The 19,330-nt window shown below is 38.3% G+C and overlaps 1 protein-coding gene across 2 annotated transcripts; it reads right to left on the reverse strand.

The window, feature by feature from the left end:
* Positions 1-7,557: 7,557 nt before the first annotated feature.
* Positions 7,558-18,631, reverse strand: CBX3 (chromobox 3). Of its 2 annotated transcripts, none has more exons than NM_001101198.1 (6): positions 18,555-18,631; positions 17,350-17,401; positions 14,390-14,532; positions 11,610-11,772; positions 9,454-9,548; positions 7,558-8,864 (listed from the first exon to the last, which is right to left on the reverse strand). In NM_001101198.1, exons 2-6 carry the CDS (start codon positions 17,371-17,373, stop codon positions 8,738-8,740), a joined length of 552 nt encoding a protein of 183 aa, NP_001094668.1. In that variant the 5' UTR covers positions 17,374-17,401; positions 18,555-18,631; the 3' UTR covers positions 7,558-8,737. The 2 variants fall into 2 exon arrangements, with proteins under 2 accessions (NP_001094668.1, XP_024846602.1); XM_024990834.2 differs by lacking the exon at positions 18,555-18,631 and adding an exon at positions 17,889-18,538.
* Positions 18,632-19,330: the final 699 nt, after the last annotated feature.

Genomic DNA, 19,330 nt, shown 5'->3' on the forward strand with positions numbered 1-19,330 from the left:
TAGAAATTATCAGAAGTTTAAAAAACATTGATGAGCACAAGGGAGACCATTGCAAATTATGTGGGGGTAAATGAAAGTAGGCTTCATGATTTTGAAATTAAAAAAAAAGAGTGAATATTCCCAGATGTATTTTTATTAATTCAGGCACTTGACTTTCCCAAACTACAGCACTTTAAATTTTAAAATATATAACTTTGCCCTTTTCAGCCTTAATATGAGGTCCATATACAGAGCTTGTTTGATTTAGGGGTTTACTATTTTTTGCCTTTTAAAAATTAAGCTAAAATTTTTTGTTGAAGTATAGTTGATTTATAATGTTGTGCTACTTTCTGCTGCACAGAGTTGGACACGACTGAAGCGACTTAGCAGCAGCAGCAGCAGCAATTTTCTGCTATACAGCATAATGACTCACTTATGCACATATATACATTATTTTATTATATTCTTTTCCATTATGGTTTATCCCAGAAAACTGGATACAGTTCCTTGTACTATGCAGTAGAATCTTGTTTCTCCTTTCTAAATGCAATAATTTGCATCTATTCTAACCTCAAATTCCCAGTCCCTCCTCCTCTTGCTTGATAACCACAAGTCTGTTCTTTATGTGTATCTGTTTCTGCTTTGTAGGTAGTTTCATTTGTGCCTTATTTTAGATTCCACATATAAGTGATATCATATAGTATTTCTTTCTTACTTACTTCACTCTGAACGATAATCTCTAGTTGCATCCATGCTGTTGCAACTGGCATTATTTCACTCTTCTTTATGGCTAATATTCCATTGTATATATGTACACCTTCTTTATCGATTCACCTGTCAGTGGATTTTTCCATGTCTTGGCTTTTGTGAATAGTGCTGCTGTGAACATAGGTGTGCATGTATCTTTTTAAATTCTAGTTTTGTGTGGGTATATGTCCAGGAGTGGGATTGCTGGATCATATGGTAGTTCTATTTTTAGTTTTCTGAGGAACTTTCATAGTGTTTTCCATAGTAACTGTATCAACTTACATTCCCACCAACAGTGTAGGAGAGTTCCCTTTTCCCCATACCTATTTTAGTTTACTCTTTTGAAAGATCCTTTTGGAATTTTTGAATGGTAGCAACACTATATTTATTACAAGCCCCAATTTAAATCCAGTCTCCCCCCACCCCCTCGCTCTCTATCACTCCCTTCCTCAAACTGATGCCAGGCCCTCTTATAGGGGCTAGACACACTATAGTAAAAGACAAGTACTTGCTCCCATGACACTTATATTCTAGAAAACGACAGTTCAGAGTTCTTTTCTGCCTTCATTTGGTAACATCCACCTGTAGTGAGATCAATATTCTATTTATCCATGCTAGTATAAGAAAATATAATTTAAGAAGCCTCTCCTATTAGGGCTCTGGTGCTACAAAGTTGCTGAGGATGGCTTTCTCTGGAGAAAAATTGGATTTCAGAGTAAAACTGAGTTTTCCTTTGTATTGCCACTCTGTACAGCAAAATGCAAGAAAGCTACAGTATTCCTTCTGCAAAATTTACAGATTCTTATCCCTTTCAGCACATCAGAGATACATTTCCAGAACTCTGAAATTCCTGGTGCAGAGGAATTAGATGTCCATGAAAGCTAAATAAAGAGACCAGAGGAGTGAGGTGTGGTAGGAACCTTATGGTGACACTATTTGCTAGAAAGATGAATTCACTTAAAAGTGAGTCCACCCTGGGATCTATCCAGATAGAGTTACTGAAATACCAAAAAGGCCTTGTGAATGCTGGGAGGGATTGGGGGCAGGAGGAGAAGGGGACGACAGAGGATGAGATGGCTGGATGGCATCAGCGACTTGATGGACGTGAGTTTTGAGTGAACTCCGGGAGTTAGTGATGGACAGGGAGGCCTGCCGTGCTGCAATTCATGGGGTTGCAAAGAGTCAGACATGACTGAGTGACTTAAGTGCAGGCCTGAATCCTGAATGAAATATGTATCTTTTTTTGGCTTATTAATCACATTCTCAAATTTTTCAGTGCCCATTCTCATTTAGATTCTGCCCCTACCCAGACATCTACCTCTTGTTTCTCATTCCACTTGATTCTCTCCTACTGCTCATCAATGGCTAAGAGCTTTGAGATACTAAAAAGTGAACTTGGAGAAAAATTTAAGCTATAACATATCACAACAACCACTTCAGGACATTGTATTACGGTGCTATCAGTATCCAGTAAAGGCATCAGGGGAAGAGGAAGGAGATGGTGGATACTAATGAGCCTGATATATATAGTCACATTGGAGTATCATGGTAACGAAAAAGGTTGCTATGAAAGGTCACTTTAGTTTCAGTGTCATTATTTTCTCCTTTAAGAAGCTAAAATGCAGGATTTATGAATAATGATAAAAGATTGAATGTATGGTTTTAAGAAGTGAGGAATGACATCACCAAGATGGCAGAATAGTCCATTCCCGACTTTGGTCCCGCTGACAAGAACTTAGAACCATTCAAGAATAAGACATCACTGAGAGAATCCTAGATCATGAGAGTGAGACCCCTGCACCACATGGCCATGATGAGAGCTCTCCTTTGAACTTCCAGTTCCTGTAGCAGTCAAAGAGCTAAAAGCAGTTTTAAATATCAATGTTCTTGTCTTACTCTCGCAGGTCAATTTTCCCCCAATACTTATACATTTTGTTCATAAAAAATATCTACCATTTTTTTGGAAAGCACTTTTCCAGTGATTGATCTAACTGTATTTCTCCACACCTCTGGTTATAGTTGATAGTTCCAGGGAGGGCATCTAACCCAAGCAGATCTCTTACAGGATTTTGAATTGGCCATCAGAGAAATAAAAATTGTTTCTGTAGAAGCAGACTTGGAGATCTGGGAGCTGTCAGCACTTCTGTTTTTGATTTGCAGAAATCAGTTCCAAAGAAGAGAGCCAATAACCAGAGATGGTGAGTCTTGGGGTTGTGCCAGTCCAGGGTTGCAATCATCCTGAGGTTTACAGTGGAGAACAGTAATATTTATCTGGTTCTTATTAAGTATTGGAGATTCAGCTCTAGGTATTTTTCACTGAACACTGAAAAATCCTATGAGGTAAAAACTGTCATGATCATCCTCCTAGTTTTATGGATGAGAATATTGAAAAACAGGTTAGGCTTCAGAACACATGCTCTGAACCACTGTTCTTTTGTCTCCAGGCCAGCAAGTAACTTCCCTTATTAAAGTTTGAGTTGGTTATCTCCCACTTTTGGCCAAATTATGTAATATGTGTACTAATACACTAACCAAAGGAATATCTCAATATATGTCCAAAGCCACTTTTACTATTCTCCCCAAGCTTTTTCCTAGCTTCCCTTTCTCACTAAATGACATTGTCATCCATTACAGAAAAAATGGCATCTTAGGAATCGTTCTGGATCCTTCTTCCTAACTTCCACATCACCTCATTTTATATGCAAAACCACTTTATTATACAAGCACATACTGGGCAGTTACTACGGACAAAACTCTTACCTTCAAGCCAATCCCCTTCTCTTTATTCCCATAGTTAATGCTCTGGCTCATACAATTTACCTTGACCTTCCTTCAGCCTTTTTGTGCCCTTTTTCCTTACCTGTAATCTGGGGTCAATCACACCTATTCCAGAAGGCTATTTTGAGAATTAAATGTGATAAAGTATAAAAACCAGTAGTCATTCAACTATCAGAGTATTTCTTCTAAGAATGAAACCATTCTTATGTGTGATCAGGGAGATTTTCATACTGCTTGCTTTTACAGTAAAAACATGGGTTGCAATGGTAAAGATTCCATGAACACAATTTCTTATTTTTGTACTTTTCCAGTTAACATGATTGCCTACAGAAATCTTTTAACATAAATTCTTAGAACACACACATAAAACCCCACCATAAAACCCAACAACCCTAAATCCCCCCTCCTTATACTCTACTAGTAGATATGCTAAAGATTGTTATGTACCTGAATAGTGCAGCACGTTTACAGGAAATACAGTCACGAGGAGAACTGAGCTATGAAGTATTATTAACAGGATAGATAGGCACCTACTACAACCTCCTTGCTGCTGCTGCTGCTGCTAAGTCACTTCAGTCATGTCCGACTCTGTTCGACCCCATAGACGGCAGCCCACCAGGCTCCCCCGTCCCTGGGATTCTCCAGGCAAGAACACTGGAGTGGGTTGCCATTTCCTTCTCCAATGCATGAAAGTGAAAAGTGAAAGTGCAGTTACTCAGTCGTGTCTGACTCTTCGCGACCCCATGGACCGCAGCCTACCAGGCTCCTCTGTTCATGGGATTTTCCAGGCAAGAGTACTGGAGTGGGGTGCCATTGCCTTCTCCAACCTCCTTAGTTATACCAAATTACCTACTGGTGCTTTAAGTTGTTAAAATTGCTCTGCTTGTTTAGCAAATGCTCAAAGGTACAAATTCATTTATTTAACAGAAGAAAAGGGTCAATGTATCATATATGGTTGGGCTTTCCTGGTAGCTCAGCCAGTAAAGAATCTGCCTGCAATGCAGAAGACCCTGGTTTGTTCCCTGGGTTGGGAAGATCCCCTGGAGGGCAGGGTAACCTACTCCGGTATTCTTGCCTGAAGAATCCCCACAGAGGAACCTGGCAGACTTACACAGAGTCCATGGAGTTGCAAATTTGTTGGACACAACTGAGCAGCTAAGTACATCATACAGTGTACATATGTACACACACACATATTCACATTCAACTTATAGAGATTTTTATCTTTTCCTTGATGCCAATCTGTTCAGGTATTTGAACACTTTTCAGGCCTTTTATGAAAAACTTCAGTTTTATATATGCGGCAAGTTTTTTTTTTTGTAGTGGCATTACTTTTTTTGATCTATGAGATCAGGGAAACTGCTATCTACACATCTGACTTCTTCAAAGGAATTGATGTCCATCTTGGAAAACAAAAATCAGAAATGTTCACAATATGGAACAAAACCTTTGACTAAACACCTGACTATAAAAATGCAAGGAAGAAAATGAAAATAGATGAAATTTTAAAAGACTATCCATGTAACTTCAACTTCAGAATGGGAGAGGTATTTTCAAACATGACATGAAATCCATAAGACAAAGACTGACAAGAGTTTCCCTGCTGGTCTAGTGGATAAGATCCAGTGCTCCTAATGCAGGGAGCCCAGAGTTTGAACCCTGACCAGGGAACTATATCCTGCATGCCACAACAAAAGAACCCATGTCACAACAAAGATGGAAGATCTTCGTGCTGTGACTAAGACCTGGTGCAGTCAAATACTTTTTTAAAAGGTTGACCACATAACATTTGTTACAACAAAAGGATCTCATAAATCGTGTCCAAAAAATTGGCAGGAAAATTATTTGCAACACAAAAAATATTACATAAGTAATATACAGAGTGAAGTAAGCCAGAAAGAAAAACACCAATACAGTATACTAACGCATATATATGGAATTTAGAAAGATGATAACAATAACCCTGTGTACGAGACAGCAAAATAGACAGTGATGTATAGAACAGTCTTAGGGACTCTGTTGGAGAGGGAGAGGGTGGAAGATTTGGGAGAATGGCACTGAAACATGTATAATATCACATATGAAACGAGTTGCCAGTCCAGGTTCGATGCACGATACTGGATATTTGGGGCTGGTGCACTGGGACAACCCAGAGGGATGGTATGGGGAGGGAGGAGGGAGGGTTCAGGATGGGGAACACATGTATACCTGTGGCGGATCCATTTCAATATTTGGCAAAACTAATACAATACTGTAAAGTTTAAAATAAAATTAAAAAAAAAATAAAAATAAAAATTCTAAAAAAAAAGTTTGTAAAACTAGCAATTTATTGATAAGGAAATGCACAGTATGAAAAGGATGCTCAACAAAAATATTAGACATGCAGATTAAAACAAGATGCCACTGCACTGGCAACAAAATCAGACTCTATTAATTTGCAGTACAAATGAAGATGTGGGATAATGACTACTGATAGAAGAGTACACCAGTACAAGCTTGACTTCAAAAATTTCTGGGAATCCCATCTCTATCTACTCAAGTCTTACTATACATTATGTAAAAGACTGTTCACAATCATCTAAAAGCAGAAAACTACAAACAACCTAAGTGTTCATACTCAGTAACTGATTCAGTTGGGGAACCTCCATACAACAGCTTACAGTGTCCCTATTAAAATCAGATAAAAAAATTCTTATTACCACTTACAAGACACTAAGTGTCTCACACAATTATTATTTCATCGTGAATCGTGTTTCACACATGAGGAAACTGAAGTACAGAGAGGTCAAGTAATTTGAGACACTACACTACACTGCTAGTTTTGAAGAAGGAAGGGGCCGGGAACCAAGGAAGAGATGGTCTCTAGGAACAGAGACAAGCAGATTTTGCCATCAGAGCCTCCAGAAGGAACCAGCCCTCACACTGTATTTTGGAATTCTGGCCTCCAGAACTAGAACAAATGTGTTGTTTTAAGCCATTCAAGTTTGTGACTTTTAAAAGCACCCACAAGAAAGATACAACATAAGGAATATTAAAATACATGGACAACAGTTTGCAGAAATCTCTAACGCTTAACGCAGGGTCATCAATTTCTGATCAAAACAAAAGGTTCTGTATTGCTTACAAACCCACTGTTCAGAGCAAACAGGTCTACAAAAAGGTTAATAAACAGTTTAGTGTAATTTTTCCTTTTCTCTGTATAAACTTTCAAAATTAGTAGAAATGTGTCTGTCACAACAGTCCTCAGAATACCTATGATTCAAGATGGCAGTTTCAACAGCCTAGAATCTAAGTATCAAAATTTCACTTTGATGAAAAAAGTTCCTCTTAAGCATCACTGGAAACTAATTTTAGTAGAAAATCTTTTCATGTTAATACATATTCCATTTGAAACTACTAAACTCAAAAGGGTCTAAAACAGGTACTCTTAATGCCTTAGTGGTGAGTCAATTCCCAGGTAGGTTCATCAGAAGTCCAGGGTTCCTGAGGACAAACAGGTCTGGAGCCCTAGAAAAGGAGAAAGGGGTCTGGGGCTCTCAAGGAGAAAAAGACAATTTCTTTTCTACATTGCTTTGTCTTAGTCAATATAACAATGTTATCTTGCTAGAGGACATGTTTCTCCTTAACAAAAACCTTCTGACTAATCCTGTCATCTTAAAATGTATATTATGGAGTGGGTCTAGTAAAATCTATTGTTCATTCTAATCCTGTTAATTTAAGATGTATGTGGTGGGAGTGGGTCTGAAAAAAGTATATAAGGCCTTGATAAGACTAGCTAGTGGGGCATACCCCATCCCCCTTCTGATGTCTGTGTCAGAAGCTTCCTCTGCCCCTTTTCTTACTTTAATAAAACTCTGCTACACAAAAGCTCTTGAGTGATCAACCCTGGTCCCAAAGCTAAATCTTCAGCAATCACAAATCCGACACTGTTCACAGTAAGCTATCAGTGATACCACTGATCATATTTATAAACATGATGTTATTAATTCAGTGAATATGTCTCTACTCCCACCATAAAGGTCACCAGACAAAGAAAAAAAAAGTCTAATCACATAAAGGAATATAAAACTATTTATTGACCACTGTTCACCAGTATTTACAATAAAGTAAACAATATACAGTTGAATAACAGATTCTGATTACTACAAAGTTATTGTTTTTCTTGGCTTCTGCTGAACTAGTAACCCAAAATACTGAGAAAATTGAGCCTTCATGTAAGGAATGGATTGGAGTCAAGTCTGAAAAAACATGTAGGTCAAGCGTAGATTAGAAAAGTTTGTTCACTCATTTATTCCTGTAGATCGTAAACTGCCAATATTTAAAAACTATCTGATTAGGTTTCCATGAACAAATCTGAGACATCCCATGTATCACAACCTTTCCTAAATACAGCACAGAGACTTCAATTTCTTGTAAAACAATGGTTCACCAGAAGGAATCATCAAGTGTCCATTTAATTAAGTTTTGCTTTGCTATATTAAAACATACCAGAACTTTTATACTTTTTTCATTTGATTGGGAAGGTGGTTGATAGTGATAAAAATTTTCCTTCCAGGGTTTCTGCATATAAAACTGCATTTATATGCAGATTCTGATAGGGATGCTTTAAAAAATTACCCAATTTAAATTCCTTAATGTGTCTAATTACAAAATTATTTAATTTGAAAGGTTAAGACTTAAATTTTTAATCTAAGTTGAAGTTATTTCTTATATTGCTCAAAATGATGTACTTCCAGAACATGTGCTTATCCATGGTTATGAAAGGCTGTGATTTAAATATATTTACCAAAACAAAAACCACAACAAAAAAATTAACTTCCAAACCATTTACATATGTCTTTTATGTATACATATAAAAAACTTAGAATGGTCCTCAGGCATATGTGAGTTAAATGCAAATTCTAAATTCTGATTGAGTAATGACTATGGAGATTTCCTCCAACATTTAGAAAAACTGTTCTCTAATGCTGAGGAAATAATATACCATGGTATCAAATTATTTCCTACTGAAGGAGGCAACTACAGAAAGCTTTTATTTGTTCAAAGTAACCAGTGCTACAGATGGAAAAAAAAACAAAAAACCCAATGTAACTTTCCCAATATTACTTCAAAACAAACAAATCAAACCTGATTTTCATTAGAATGTAGTTATTTCTTCACACTAATAAATCAAAAAACCAAGACCCATGTTTTATATATATATATAAATATATATAAAAGGCAATGCAAACAATTATTGAGCCTCATCTTCTGGACAAGAATGCCAAGTTAGTCTCTCTTCATAAAAAGCAATTACAATTTGAGGACACTTCATATTTGCCTCTTTTGCCAGTACCAAGTCTGCCTCATCGGAATCTTTCCTGTCATGAGAGAAAAAAGTATTCAGTTAAAAAGCCTAAACATTTTTTTGTCAACTGATAACCATGCATTTAAAAAATTATAATTCAATCAAAACATGTTTAAGTGCTTCAAGAGGGTTATGTGGTTACTTGTGGCTGTATTCCAATAAAATTGCATTTTGCAAGACAGGTCACAGTTTGCCAATCACTGCTTTAGCTAAGTAACGCGAATCATTCTTTCAACAGATAACTACTTTCCACCTAGAGCTTCCCTGGTGGCTCAGTGCCAAGAATCTGCCTGCCAATGCAGGAGACAAAGGTCTAATCCCTGGGTCAGGAAGATCTCCTGGAGAAGGAAACAGCAACCCACTCTAGTATTCTTGCTTGGAAAACCATGGATAGAGGAGCCTGGTGGGCAATAGTCCTTGGGGTTGCAAAGAGTCAGCCACGACTTAGTGACTAAAACCAACTTGCTACCTAATGATGGTGAACTATTTATAAAGCCTAGATAGACAGGTTTTTTAAAAAATTCACAAGTTTTTTTGTTTTTTTTTTTTAATAAAAAACATATCTATTCTTACTTTAAAATATAATAGCAATTCACACTCACCATTTCATGAGGAACATTAATTCTCCACTGCTGTCTGTGGCTCCAATTATTCGTTCTGGATCAAGACCTCTGGCAAAACCTCTCGGTTTATCAGCCTGTTCAGAAGAAGTTAAATGATTATATAAATGTTTCCACACATTTCATCATAGAGCAAACTAATATTAACTTCCAATTTGTCTTCAAGACATACAGCCTTCTGATAGTGAAACAAATGACTAGATCAAGAGTACTAAACACCTTTTAATTTCCATTAAACTTATAAGCAGAAAAAATAAATTTGGATGTCTATAAAAATATTCTGAATCATAAATCAAGAAAACAGAATTTTTTTCAAAGACACCACAAGGCAGGAAAAACCCCAAATCTCTTATTTTTAATTAATGATTATAAACTCTTGAAAGTAGTATTTCAAATTACTTCTAGGAATCAGTCTAAATTACATATTTTTAAAAGCACAAACTATAAATAGCAAAATCGTAAAAAGTTTAAAAAAATTGACAGTAATCAGTGCTGTAATCAATCTGAATGATAACAAACCTTATAAAAATAAACCCGTGGCTCTCAAAAGTGTGGTCTGAGGGACCCCCAGGGATGCTGGAAACCTTCTGGACTATTTATCTTCATGATCTCCTTTTTTCATGTATCTGTGACTCTACATAATCTTCACATACTTCTACCAAGCAACATATCACAGCAAACTGAATACTGAACTAAAGTCTTATTAAGACAAACACTGACAAAATTTGCAAAAATGTAAAATGTCAGGCCTTGTTATTCTTAACTGAAAATACGGTATTTTATAAATTTGTACTTTAATTTCAAATGCAGTTAGTACTGAAAGTTACAATCCATATAAACAAGTTTTTTGGGATCCTTGAGAATTTTCTAGAGTGTAACAAATCCTTTTCCCCCCCATGAGACTTTTACATCATTACCTCAAGCTCTGGAGCCAGACTGCCTAGGTTATAATGATGTGCCTAACCTCTGTGGCTTTGGGCAAGTTAACTTGTGATTCAGGTTCATTTTCCATAAATACATACTATTAATACTATCTGTTTCATAGACATTTCGAAGTATCTGAAACACAAATTTAGTTATTCAGAACACTGCCTGGCACATTACATGGGCACAATACAGGATAACCATTGTTCCCTGGTGGCTCAGTGGTAAAGAATTCACTGGCAAATGCAGGAGATGGGGGTCTGATTCCTGGGTCAGGAAGATCCCCTGGAGAAGTAAATGGCAACCCACTTCAGTATTCTTCCATGGGAAATCCCATGGACAGAAAAGTCTGGCAGGCTACACAGTCCATGGGGTTCCAAAAGAGTACCATAGGACTTAGCAACTAAACAACTGTTATTAAATAGTGCTCCTGTGGAGCATGTGGTAGACTTTCAATTTACTTATAACTGATTCTTAACATTGCCACCTTTTTGCTTTGGTTGCTAAAGCATTCAGAACCAAATCTATAGCCCACATCTGTTTTCCTTCTATAAAAACAAAAATAATACACCTACGATCTTGACAGAGTTGCCATTAAGTTATTGGAGTACCTGTAAAGTACTTTTTTAAAGTTGAGGGTAGAAGCAAGGATGTAATTTGCCCAAAGCCACAGAGAAATCAATAAAGCAAAGGTTGGTTCAAAATACACACGCAGTGAATGAACCAGTTTTCTCAATTCATGCCAATAAAAAACTATTATGCAAGATTATATACTTCAAAATCAAAGCATTTTGGGGGAATACTAAGAATCATATGCCAAAGTTTTGGTCACTACCACTCACTAATGATTTATAATCAGAATGTGCGATGTAGACTGTTTTCACTGTATTGTAAGTGATTTTCGATGATCTAACTTGGTATTGTTTTTATTTAACACAGCTGGTTTAGATCAGAGGAAATTATCTCATCTGGCGCCAAATCCATCACTGTACCCGAAATAACAGTAGCACAATGATTTAAAGAAATTTAAGTGCTTACTGGACATTTACACAATGTAGGGTTAAATCATGCCTCTCCTTTCATCCTAAATATTATGTATTTAAAGAGCCTTTTTAATGATATTTTTGAAGTACTAGTGTCTTAAAAAGTATTTTAAAAAATCAAGCCATCCTTTTACAAAGAAGCCAGTCTGCTGGCCAATGTTTTATACTTACAGCATCTCTTTTCTTCTTTGATTTGCTATCATCAGATTCACTGTCAGACAAAGATTTTCTTTTTGTTCCATCTTTTTCTTTACCAGCTTTTTGAGAATTAAGAAATGCTTCAATTAACTCTGGACAATCTAAATTTTCTTCAGGTTCCCAAGTATTGTCTGCACTGTGTTGTTTAAAAGAAAAAAAAAGTTCTTGGTTAATAACCACTATCCAGATCAATTTAATAATACCTGACAAAAAGCCATCTGTACTGCAGATACTTCCCCCACATGAAGAATCTGTACTTCATTTTGTGTCTACTTCCACAGTCCGTGCTAAGTGGGTAATGTGTTGTATTACCTCCTAGGTAACTGAACCTGACTAGCAGAATAAATGCAGCTAATATTTTTCCAAGTTACACAGACAACTCACTTTGGAATTTCTCACTTTCTTTCAGAAAAGTGAATTCTGGATCCCACCCCAAATTACTTTATCAGGTAGTGCCCAGGGTTAAGGCCTCCAATACTGTGTTTTAAAAAACGTAGTTCAGAAGCATTCTCAAACATGAGACAGTACAGCAGAAATTGAAAATACTGTCTCGTGTTTGAGAATGCTTCTGAACTACGTTTTTTAAAACACAGTATTGGAGGCCTTAACCCTGGGCACTACCTGATAAAGTAATTTGGGGTGGGATCCAGAATTCACTTTTCTGAAAGAAAGTGAGAAAGAGTTGGACTGTGAAGAAGGCTGAGCGCCGAAGAATTGATGCTTTTGAACTGTGGTGTTGGAGACGACTCTTGAGAGTCCCTTGGACTGCAAGGAGATCCAACCAGTCCATTCTGAAGGAGATCAGCCCTGGGATTTCTTTGGAAGGAATGATGCTGAAGCTGAAACTGCAGTACTTTGGCCACCTCATGTGAAGAGTTGACTCAATGGAAAAGACTCTAATGCTGGGAGGGATTGGGGGCAAGAGGAGAAGGGGATGACAGAGGATGAGATGGCTGGATGGCATCACTGACTCAATGGACGTGAGTCTGAGTGAACTCCAGGAGTTGGTGATGGACAGGGAGGCCTGGCGTGCTGCGATTCATGGGGTCGCAAAGAGTCGGACACAACTGAGCGACTGATCTGATCTGATCTGATTTCAATTCTACTCAAAGTGGGAAATGAAGAAAGAATGTTTTTTACATTTTTAATTGGTTGGGAAAAAAACTTCAAAATAAAAATCATGTTTTGGAACCCGTAAGCAAAAGAATTATTAGAACACTGTTTACTATATTGCCTATTGTTGCTTTTGTACTATAGTCACAAAGCGGCTGGGACAGAAAGCCAAAGCCCCAAAAGCTCAGATTATCTTCTAGTATGGGCTCTTTAGGGAAAAAGCTTGCCAATCCCTGATATAAGGCCAAGATGACCATTTTCATGTTTTTCAGAAGGGCTGGAAAGAAAATGAATATCAATTACCAAATATGAAAGATCAGCCTACAACATTTGTGACAAGATTGCCAACTTTGTGTGCTTTGATTCAAAAAACTTTTACAGAACTACACACAATGAAATGAATTATTTTAGAGATGCTAGGAAAGATGCTTTAAACCTCTGGTTACAACAAGGTCTGTTGATGTCCTGAGACTCTAAAATTGGCAGACTTAAGAGTAGAGGAGGACAAAAGAGCTAAAGTGGAGCCTCCATTCTGTAGTGTTATTTCAATCAAATATTACCTAATACATTATACAGGAGATAGCAGGTCCTTAGTCACACTAGTGGCCTCAACCATGGAGAGAAAGAGGGAGGAGTTAATTTTCCAATGTTTTGATGGGTAAGATACAAACAGCTTTTAATGTCTCATAGGATAAAATAAACAAAACCCACAAAACTGTCTGCCATATGAAGGTAATCACTTCTTTAGCAAATTGGTTAAGTCTTACTTAAAATACTGCAGACTTGGTTCTAATTGTAAGAAATTTTTTTCTAGTGCCTAAATCACAAACTTACATATATATATTTAAGCTCAACTAAGGGTACTGCAAAAATAAAACAGAGAAACATAAATCTTCCACTCAAATCATAATTCCCAAATTGCTGTGGAGGTGATTTTAAATGTGAATGGTAAAAGCAGCAGTAGATAAGAGAACCATCATACTCCCCATCTCAACCAAGCTCAGAAAACTGTTGTCCACCTCCACCTTTCCATTTTCAATAGTCACTGCTCAGTCTTGTTGTTTTTGTGGTGTAAGATTAGAATTCAAGTAAACTGTACATGATAAAGTTTGAATATAATTTTTGCATGTAAGTTATTCACAAAACAGTAACATTATAAAGACTGGTTTTGATAGCAATTAGTAACAGGGAATATGAAGAACCAGGTTGCTTAAAAAATACCCAGGCTCTACTTAGAGATTAGGAGAACAGTAAGCCTAGGGTAGGATCGGAATTATGATGAGCACTTCTGTTTAAGACCCACTAGTATATCTTATATAGCGTCAATATTTTTTAATGTCCACTGTAGGGAAACAATATAATTAATTAGCACAGTATCCAACTACATTAAAAAAAGCAACCTGTACTCTATATATTTATATAAATTTGACTCTCCAAGGTAATCAACTAGTCTCAAATCTACTTGTTTACAATTGTAGGCTAAAGACTTGACTCTTTAAACAAGGTACCCTGGATTAAAGATGCCTTTAAATTCAAAGAAACCTATGAGAAAATGGATAAAAAGATTTTAGGCTAAAAATAAACATTAAACACTACTTAAGTACAGTTAAACATATAATAAAAGCACTGAGATTTCTTACTCTGTAAATCCCTTCCACTTCAGGAAATACTCCACTTTCCCGTTCACTACACGGCGGTCCAGCACTTTTTCTACTACAAATTCTTCAGGTTCTGCCTCTTCAACTTTTTTACTCTTTCCATTTTGCTTCTTTCCCATTTTTTGCTAAAACAAGAGAGAGAGATTTAAGAGATGTCTTTTTCTTGTTTGATTTTTGAGTACATTTTAAAGCCTAAAATTGCTGATATTATCATTACATTTAACACCTAAACTTTCACTTTTATATCCCAAGGCAAACACTTTCTGAAAAAGTTAACAGATAATCCACAAAATCAAGGAATGGTTGATTCTGTGGGTTTAGCTCAAACCTATCCCCCTCTACCCTTCACTAAAATAACTTAATCAAAGACATTTCTCTTGAAAATTGTTTTATCTTTTCCTAGTTTTATTTCTACATAATCTACAAGACCAAGTATAGTAGTTTTCACTCATTGTAACTATAGGACAGCAAAAAACGACTATTAGAAACTACTAGAGACTAATACAAAGGAGAATAACAGCGACAGGTCTTATTAGGTGAACCATACACCCATTAAAAATACAGCTACCAAACTCTAAGTAAGAACCCCCCTTTTCAATTCAAACACCAACGTTAAAATCTGAACAAAAAAGAGAAAAGATAGCTGCAGAACGAAAATGTGGTTCAGAACCCTGATATCAATTGCAGGGTCAACCAAGGAGACCATAAGTAGGTTTAAGAAGGACAAAATCGTTTCCCCACAATTTCGGTAAATATTACTGACCACTTGGAACAAATCTATAACACTGTTACTTCAAGAGGCCAAAATGCTAGATCACTTTAATTCTCTAATGAGAAAAAAAATCCTTTTCTTCTTGGTTTCTCAAGAGAAAGACTCTAAACTGGTCAATGAAATTCACTTAAAACAAGGTTTTAAGTGTGTGTGTAACACTATTTGAGAGCGGCAGGACACCAATATCCCAATCTACTTTCCAGTAACTCAAAATGGAGACTAAGGGGGGAAACCCCACATTATGCTCCTCTTGGAATCATTTCACCTTAAAACAGGTGTTATTTAAGAAAAATCGTAATTGTCCAATTACTAAAGTCATCCCGCACATTGCATGAAAGCAGGGAAAATTAACACCAATGCCTCAAGATTACAAAGGACATTAAAAAATACGTTATCATTTAGAAGTGTATACACACACTTCGAAATAAATATCCTATGAAAGAAATAAAAATCCTGTGAAATTTAAATAATGCAGCAAGCATCTGATTTTGTTGGATATCATTCTCCATGTTAGGGCATACAACTTTCATTTGTCAAGATACTTGGATATTGTACTTAGTCCAATAACTTTCTGCCTCTGTACAGTACAAAAAAGGTAGTGGTAGTGGGAAGAAAGAAGAAAAATTAACATAGACATAAAGCTTACTAGATACTGATCTTAAATGAAAAAACTATGTCCACGAAAGCTAAGAGGCTAACGGAGTAAAGAGACAAAAATAAACACAGAAAATTAAAAGATAAAAAAATTTAGCAGAGGAAACAAAATATTTACTACTATAGCACTCATAAGCTGGTTTCAAACGTTCATCTTTTTCAACAGAAAATCCACTCACTTTCCCACTTAAAGCACACATTACCTCACAACACTAACAAAATTATTTTAAAATGAAAGGTAGATACTGAAGACTATCAAACTGTAAGCAGGAGCAATTTAACTTTAACAGAAGCCATCTACTTCTGTATCTATATATCCAGCCCCACAGTCTCAGGGACAGGTAGCTCCTTTCCCATCCAATACTTTAGATACTGGTGATTGTAAAGCCAATTTAATTACCTACATTTTAGTTTACTGATTATGAAATTTGAAAGAGAGTTCATTCCTGAGAAGTGTTCGAAGATGCTTTGGGCTTTCCCCATGGATGACCGGGAATAAATAATGCCACCAGACAGGCTTTATATTTCATATTTAAACATTTCTCAGGATGTTTGACTTCAAAGTGCAATCTAATGATGAAACAAACAAAAAACCCCACCAACTTGTCCTTTTGTTGTGAAACCCAAGGGGAGAATTCACAAACCAAAATGAAATGTTTTGCTCATTTAGATGTTAAAACACTAACCTTCATATACTTGCAATTATTAACACAATGTATTAGAATTACATATTGTGGGAACCATAACTTTGAATTTTGTGGTTTTTATGTGACTATTTCACAGAGCTTATGTTAAAATTTGTAACTTAACATGGCTGAATACACATATGTCAACATATCTATAGAACTTTTAATGAAACCTAAGAATGCAAACTGTGGGTTTAAGAAACTGCTGGAGAGAAAAAAAATTGCTCAGAAGATCTAGTCTTCTCTCTTTTCTGGACATGTGTGATGTTTTTCATGCTGAGTATTTTAAAAAACTGCACAGCAATGATTTAAAGTCCCTCTGTAGTTCAGAATAAGCACGTTTGAAATATGACAGTGACCAAAACAATTCGAAAGACACAACGACTTTTGTCTCAATCTAAGTGTACAAGATATCTATTCTTTAAACAGGGCAATACTGAAAATACCTGCTTTCTCTAGAATTCAGTATAGAGTAACTTAGAGAACAGTATACCAATCAACAAGGCTTTATTGCTTTGTCTGTCTATGCTTGTAACCGTACTCCATGTCACATAAATTTGTGTATCTTTCTTCCAAGACAAAAATACTTGGTAAAATTCACATTGTGGTACCCTCCCCAAATTAGGTTTCTTTAAATGAATCAAAACACCATGAAGTCAAGTGAATATAATAATTTCCTTTTTTGCTAACTTCCCATAACAGTTGTGGGGGAGAGGGGACTTGGAAATATATATGGGTGTAATTTCCCAACCACAGAGATGCAGTTATAATTTTGGGAGGAAAAAAGTTTGAATTAGATCCTTAAATATTTTAGGTTTTCATTAACTTACCAATGTAGTTTTATTGGAGGCCATCTTTTATTGCAGACTTGAAGAGCTATTACTAGAAAAATGCATGACAGTTAAGAAGTTTGTAAGACATAAAAAGATACCTACATACAAGTTTTTGTTTGGATTCCAACCCCCACCTAGGTAAGCTCATGTCATCAAACATATATACAAGTCCATAGAGAAGCAGTTTTAAGATTCTGCGTAAACTAGTGATACGTGCCTGAGAGTATCATAAGTGCTGTAACTTATCTATACAATCTTACTGAGAACCTAGTATCCGCGAAAGCTTTACAGGGTAAAAATTTGACCAATTTTTTTTTTCCCCCAATCCAAATCCCATTTAAACCATAGTCAGCATTTTTAAAAACCGGCAAAATAACTTGGTTCAAAATCAGACAAGTGCCCAATCGATTACAATAATTAGTGTGAATTTTTCCTCTAGACATTAACAATCTGAAGAGTCGTCTATGTAATTTAATTCTAACTTGGGTTTCTTCTTAGAGACCTTTCCAATCACTAGTTGAAAAACTAAAACATACCGAGATGCTCCAGTTACATTTCGTGCCACTTATGAAAACAAATCAGCTATTTCTGCACTTGCATCCGCTCCCCTTAAACCCCTACCCCACCCGGCTTAAAGAGGCCTTAGCGCCCGGCCCCTAACCCCGCCAAAGGAGAGCGCGGGCCTCGTGGTCAGCGCATCCGAGGGGAGAAACAAAAGGCCGCGGCGCGGGGGCTCAAGGGCACTGCGCCACGGGGCCCGAGCCTCTCCCCACCCGCGGCGGCCACGTAACGGAGCGCCCGCCGCAGTCTGCGGACACTCGGCTGCGCGGATGCGGGAGAATGCACCGCCCTCCCTGGAGGCCCAAGTCGCCGACCAAGCACGGGACGGGAAGGAAGGCCCCCTCAACCTCGTCCGGGATGGGGGAGGGGAGGGGAAAATGCGCTTTGTCTAGAAATAAGGCGGTTGCCGCCACAGCTTTCAACCTTGTGAAGAGTCTCATCCCCTAAACCAACTACAGACGCCGGCCCGGAGCCAGGCCCGCCACGGGGTCTCTGTTCTCTTCTCCTTTCCTTCCCGCCAGGTCCTGACTCGGGGTCCGGCGAGGAAGGATAGGAAGCGGGGAAATGGGGGTCTCTGGGGCTTATGTGGCATCTTAAGCAACACCACCGAGTGAAAGCTAGAGAAAAAAAAAGACACCGACTTCACCGCCTCTGAGCTGCTCCGGGTCCCGGGTCTGCGACGTCTCCGGCCCTGCGCGCCTCAAGCTCCAGTCACATCCGAGGGGGAGGGGGGCTGGGGAGCAGCGCTGCGCGCGGGGCCGCCACTGGGGGGAGGGGAAGGTGGCACCGCCCACGCCAGGCAGCCGCGAGGGGCGGGGTGGGCGCGCGCCCCGGGGGGGGTGGGGCCGCGCGCCGCGCAGTGCCCGCCGGGAGCCCGAGCCCGGGCCCGAGGGAGGGGGGAAAGGAGGGGGGCGGTGACGGCGGCTCTTAAAGAGTTCGCGGCGTGGCGTCTGGTGGTACCCCGAGGGGAGGGCGAGCAGGGGGCTGAGGGCTTCGACCTAAGTGTACTCGGCGGGGGTGTTTCCTGCTTTGCTGCCGCCTTAGCGACTGGCGCCAAAACAGGACTCCGCCCACTTCCTCGCCCCTGGGGTTGGGTGCCTCCAAAAGCTGGGGGTGGGTGGGAGGAATCGGGAACTAATAACGAGCACCACTTTCGACTACCTGAAATGTGGACCCCAAAAACATTGGCCAGGGTTAGGGTGGTGGATCGTTAAGTGTAATTCGTTGACTAGAAGTCGCTTCGGGTATTTCCGGAAGGGGCCAGTCGGTTCTCCGCGCAGACGGGGTAGGATAGGAGAAGGTGGGGGAGGGAAAACACAGTGGAAGAGGCTACAAAGATTTTTTTAAAACTGGGGGCCGGGGAAAAGCTATCGAAGCGTTGCTGTAAGGACCACCTCCTGGGTTGAGGGGGCTGGAC

The sequence above is a fragment of the Bos taurus genome, chromosome 4 (assembly GCF_002263795.3).
Source record: "Bos taurus isolate L1 Dominette 01449 registration number 42190680 breed Hereford chromosome 4, ARS-UCD2.0, whole genome shotgun sequence".
NCBI lineage: Eukaryota > Metazoa > Chordata > Mammalia > Artiodactyla > Bovidae > Bos > Bos taurus.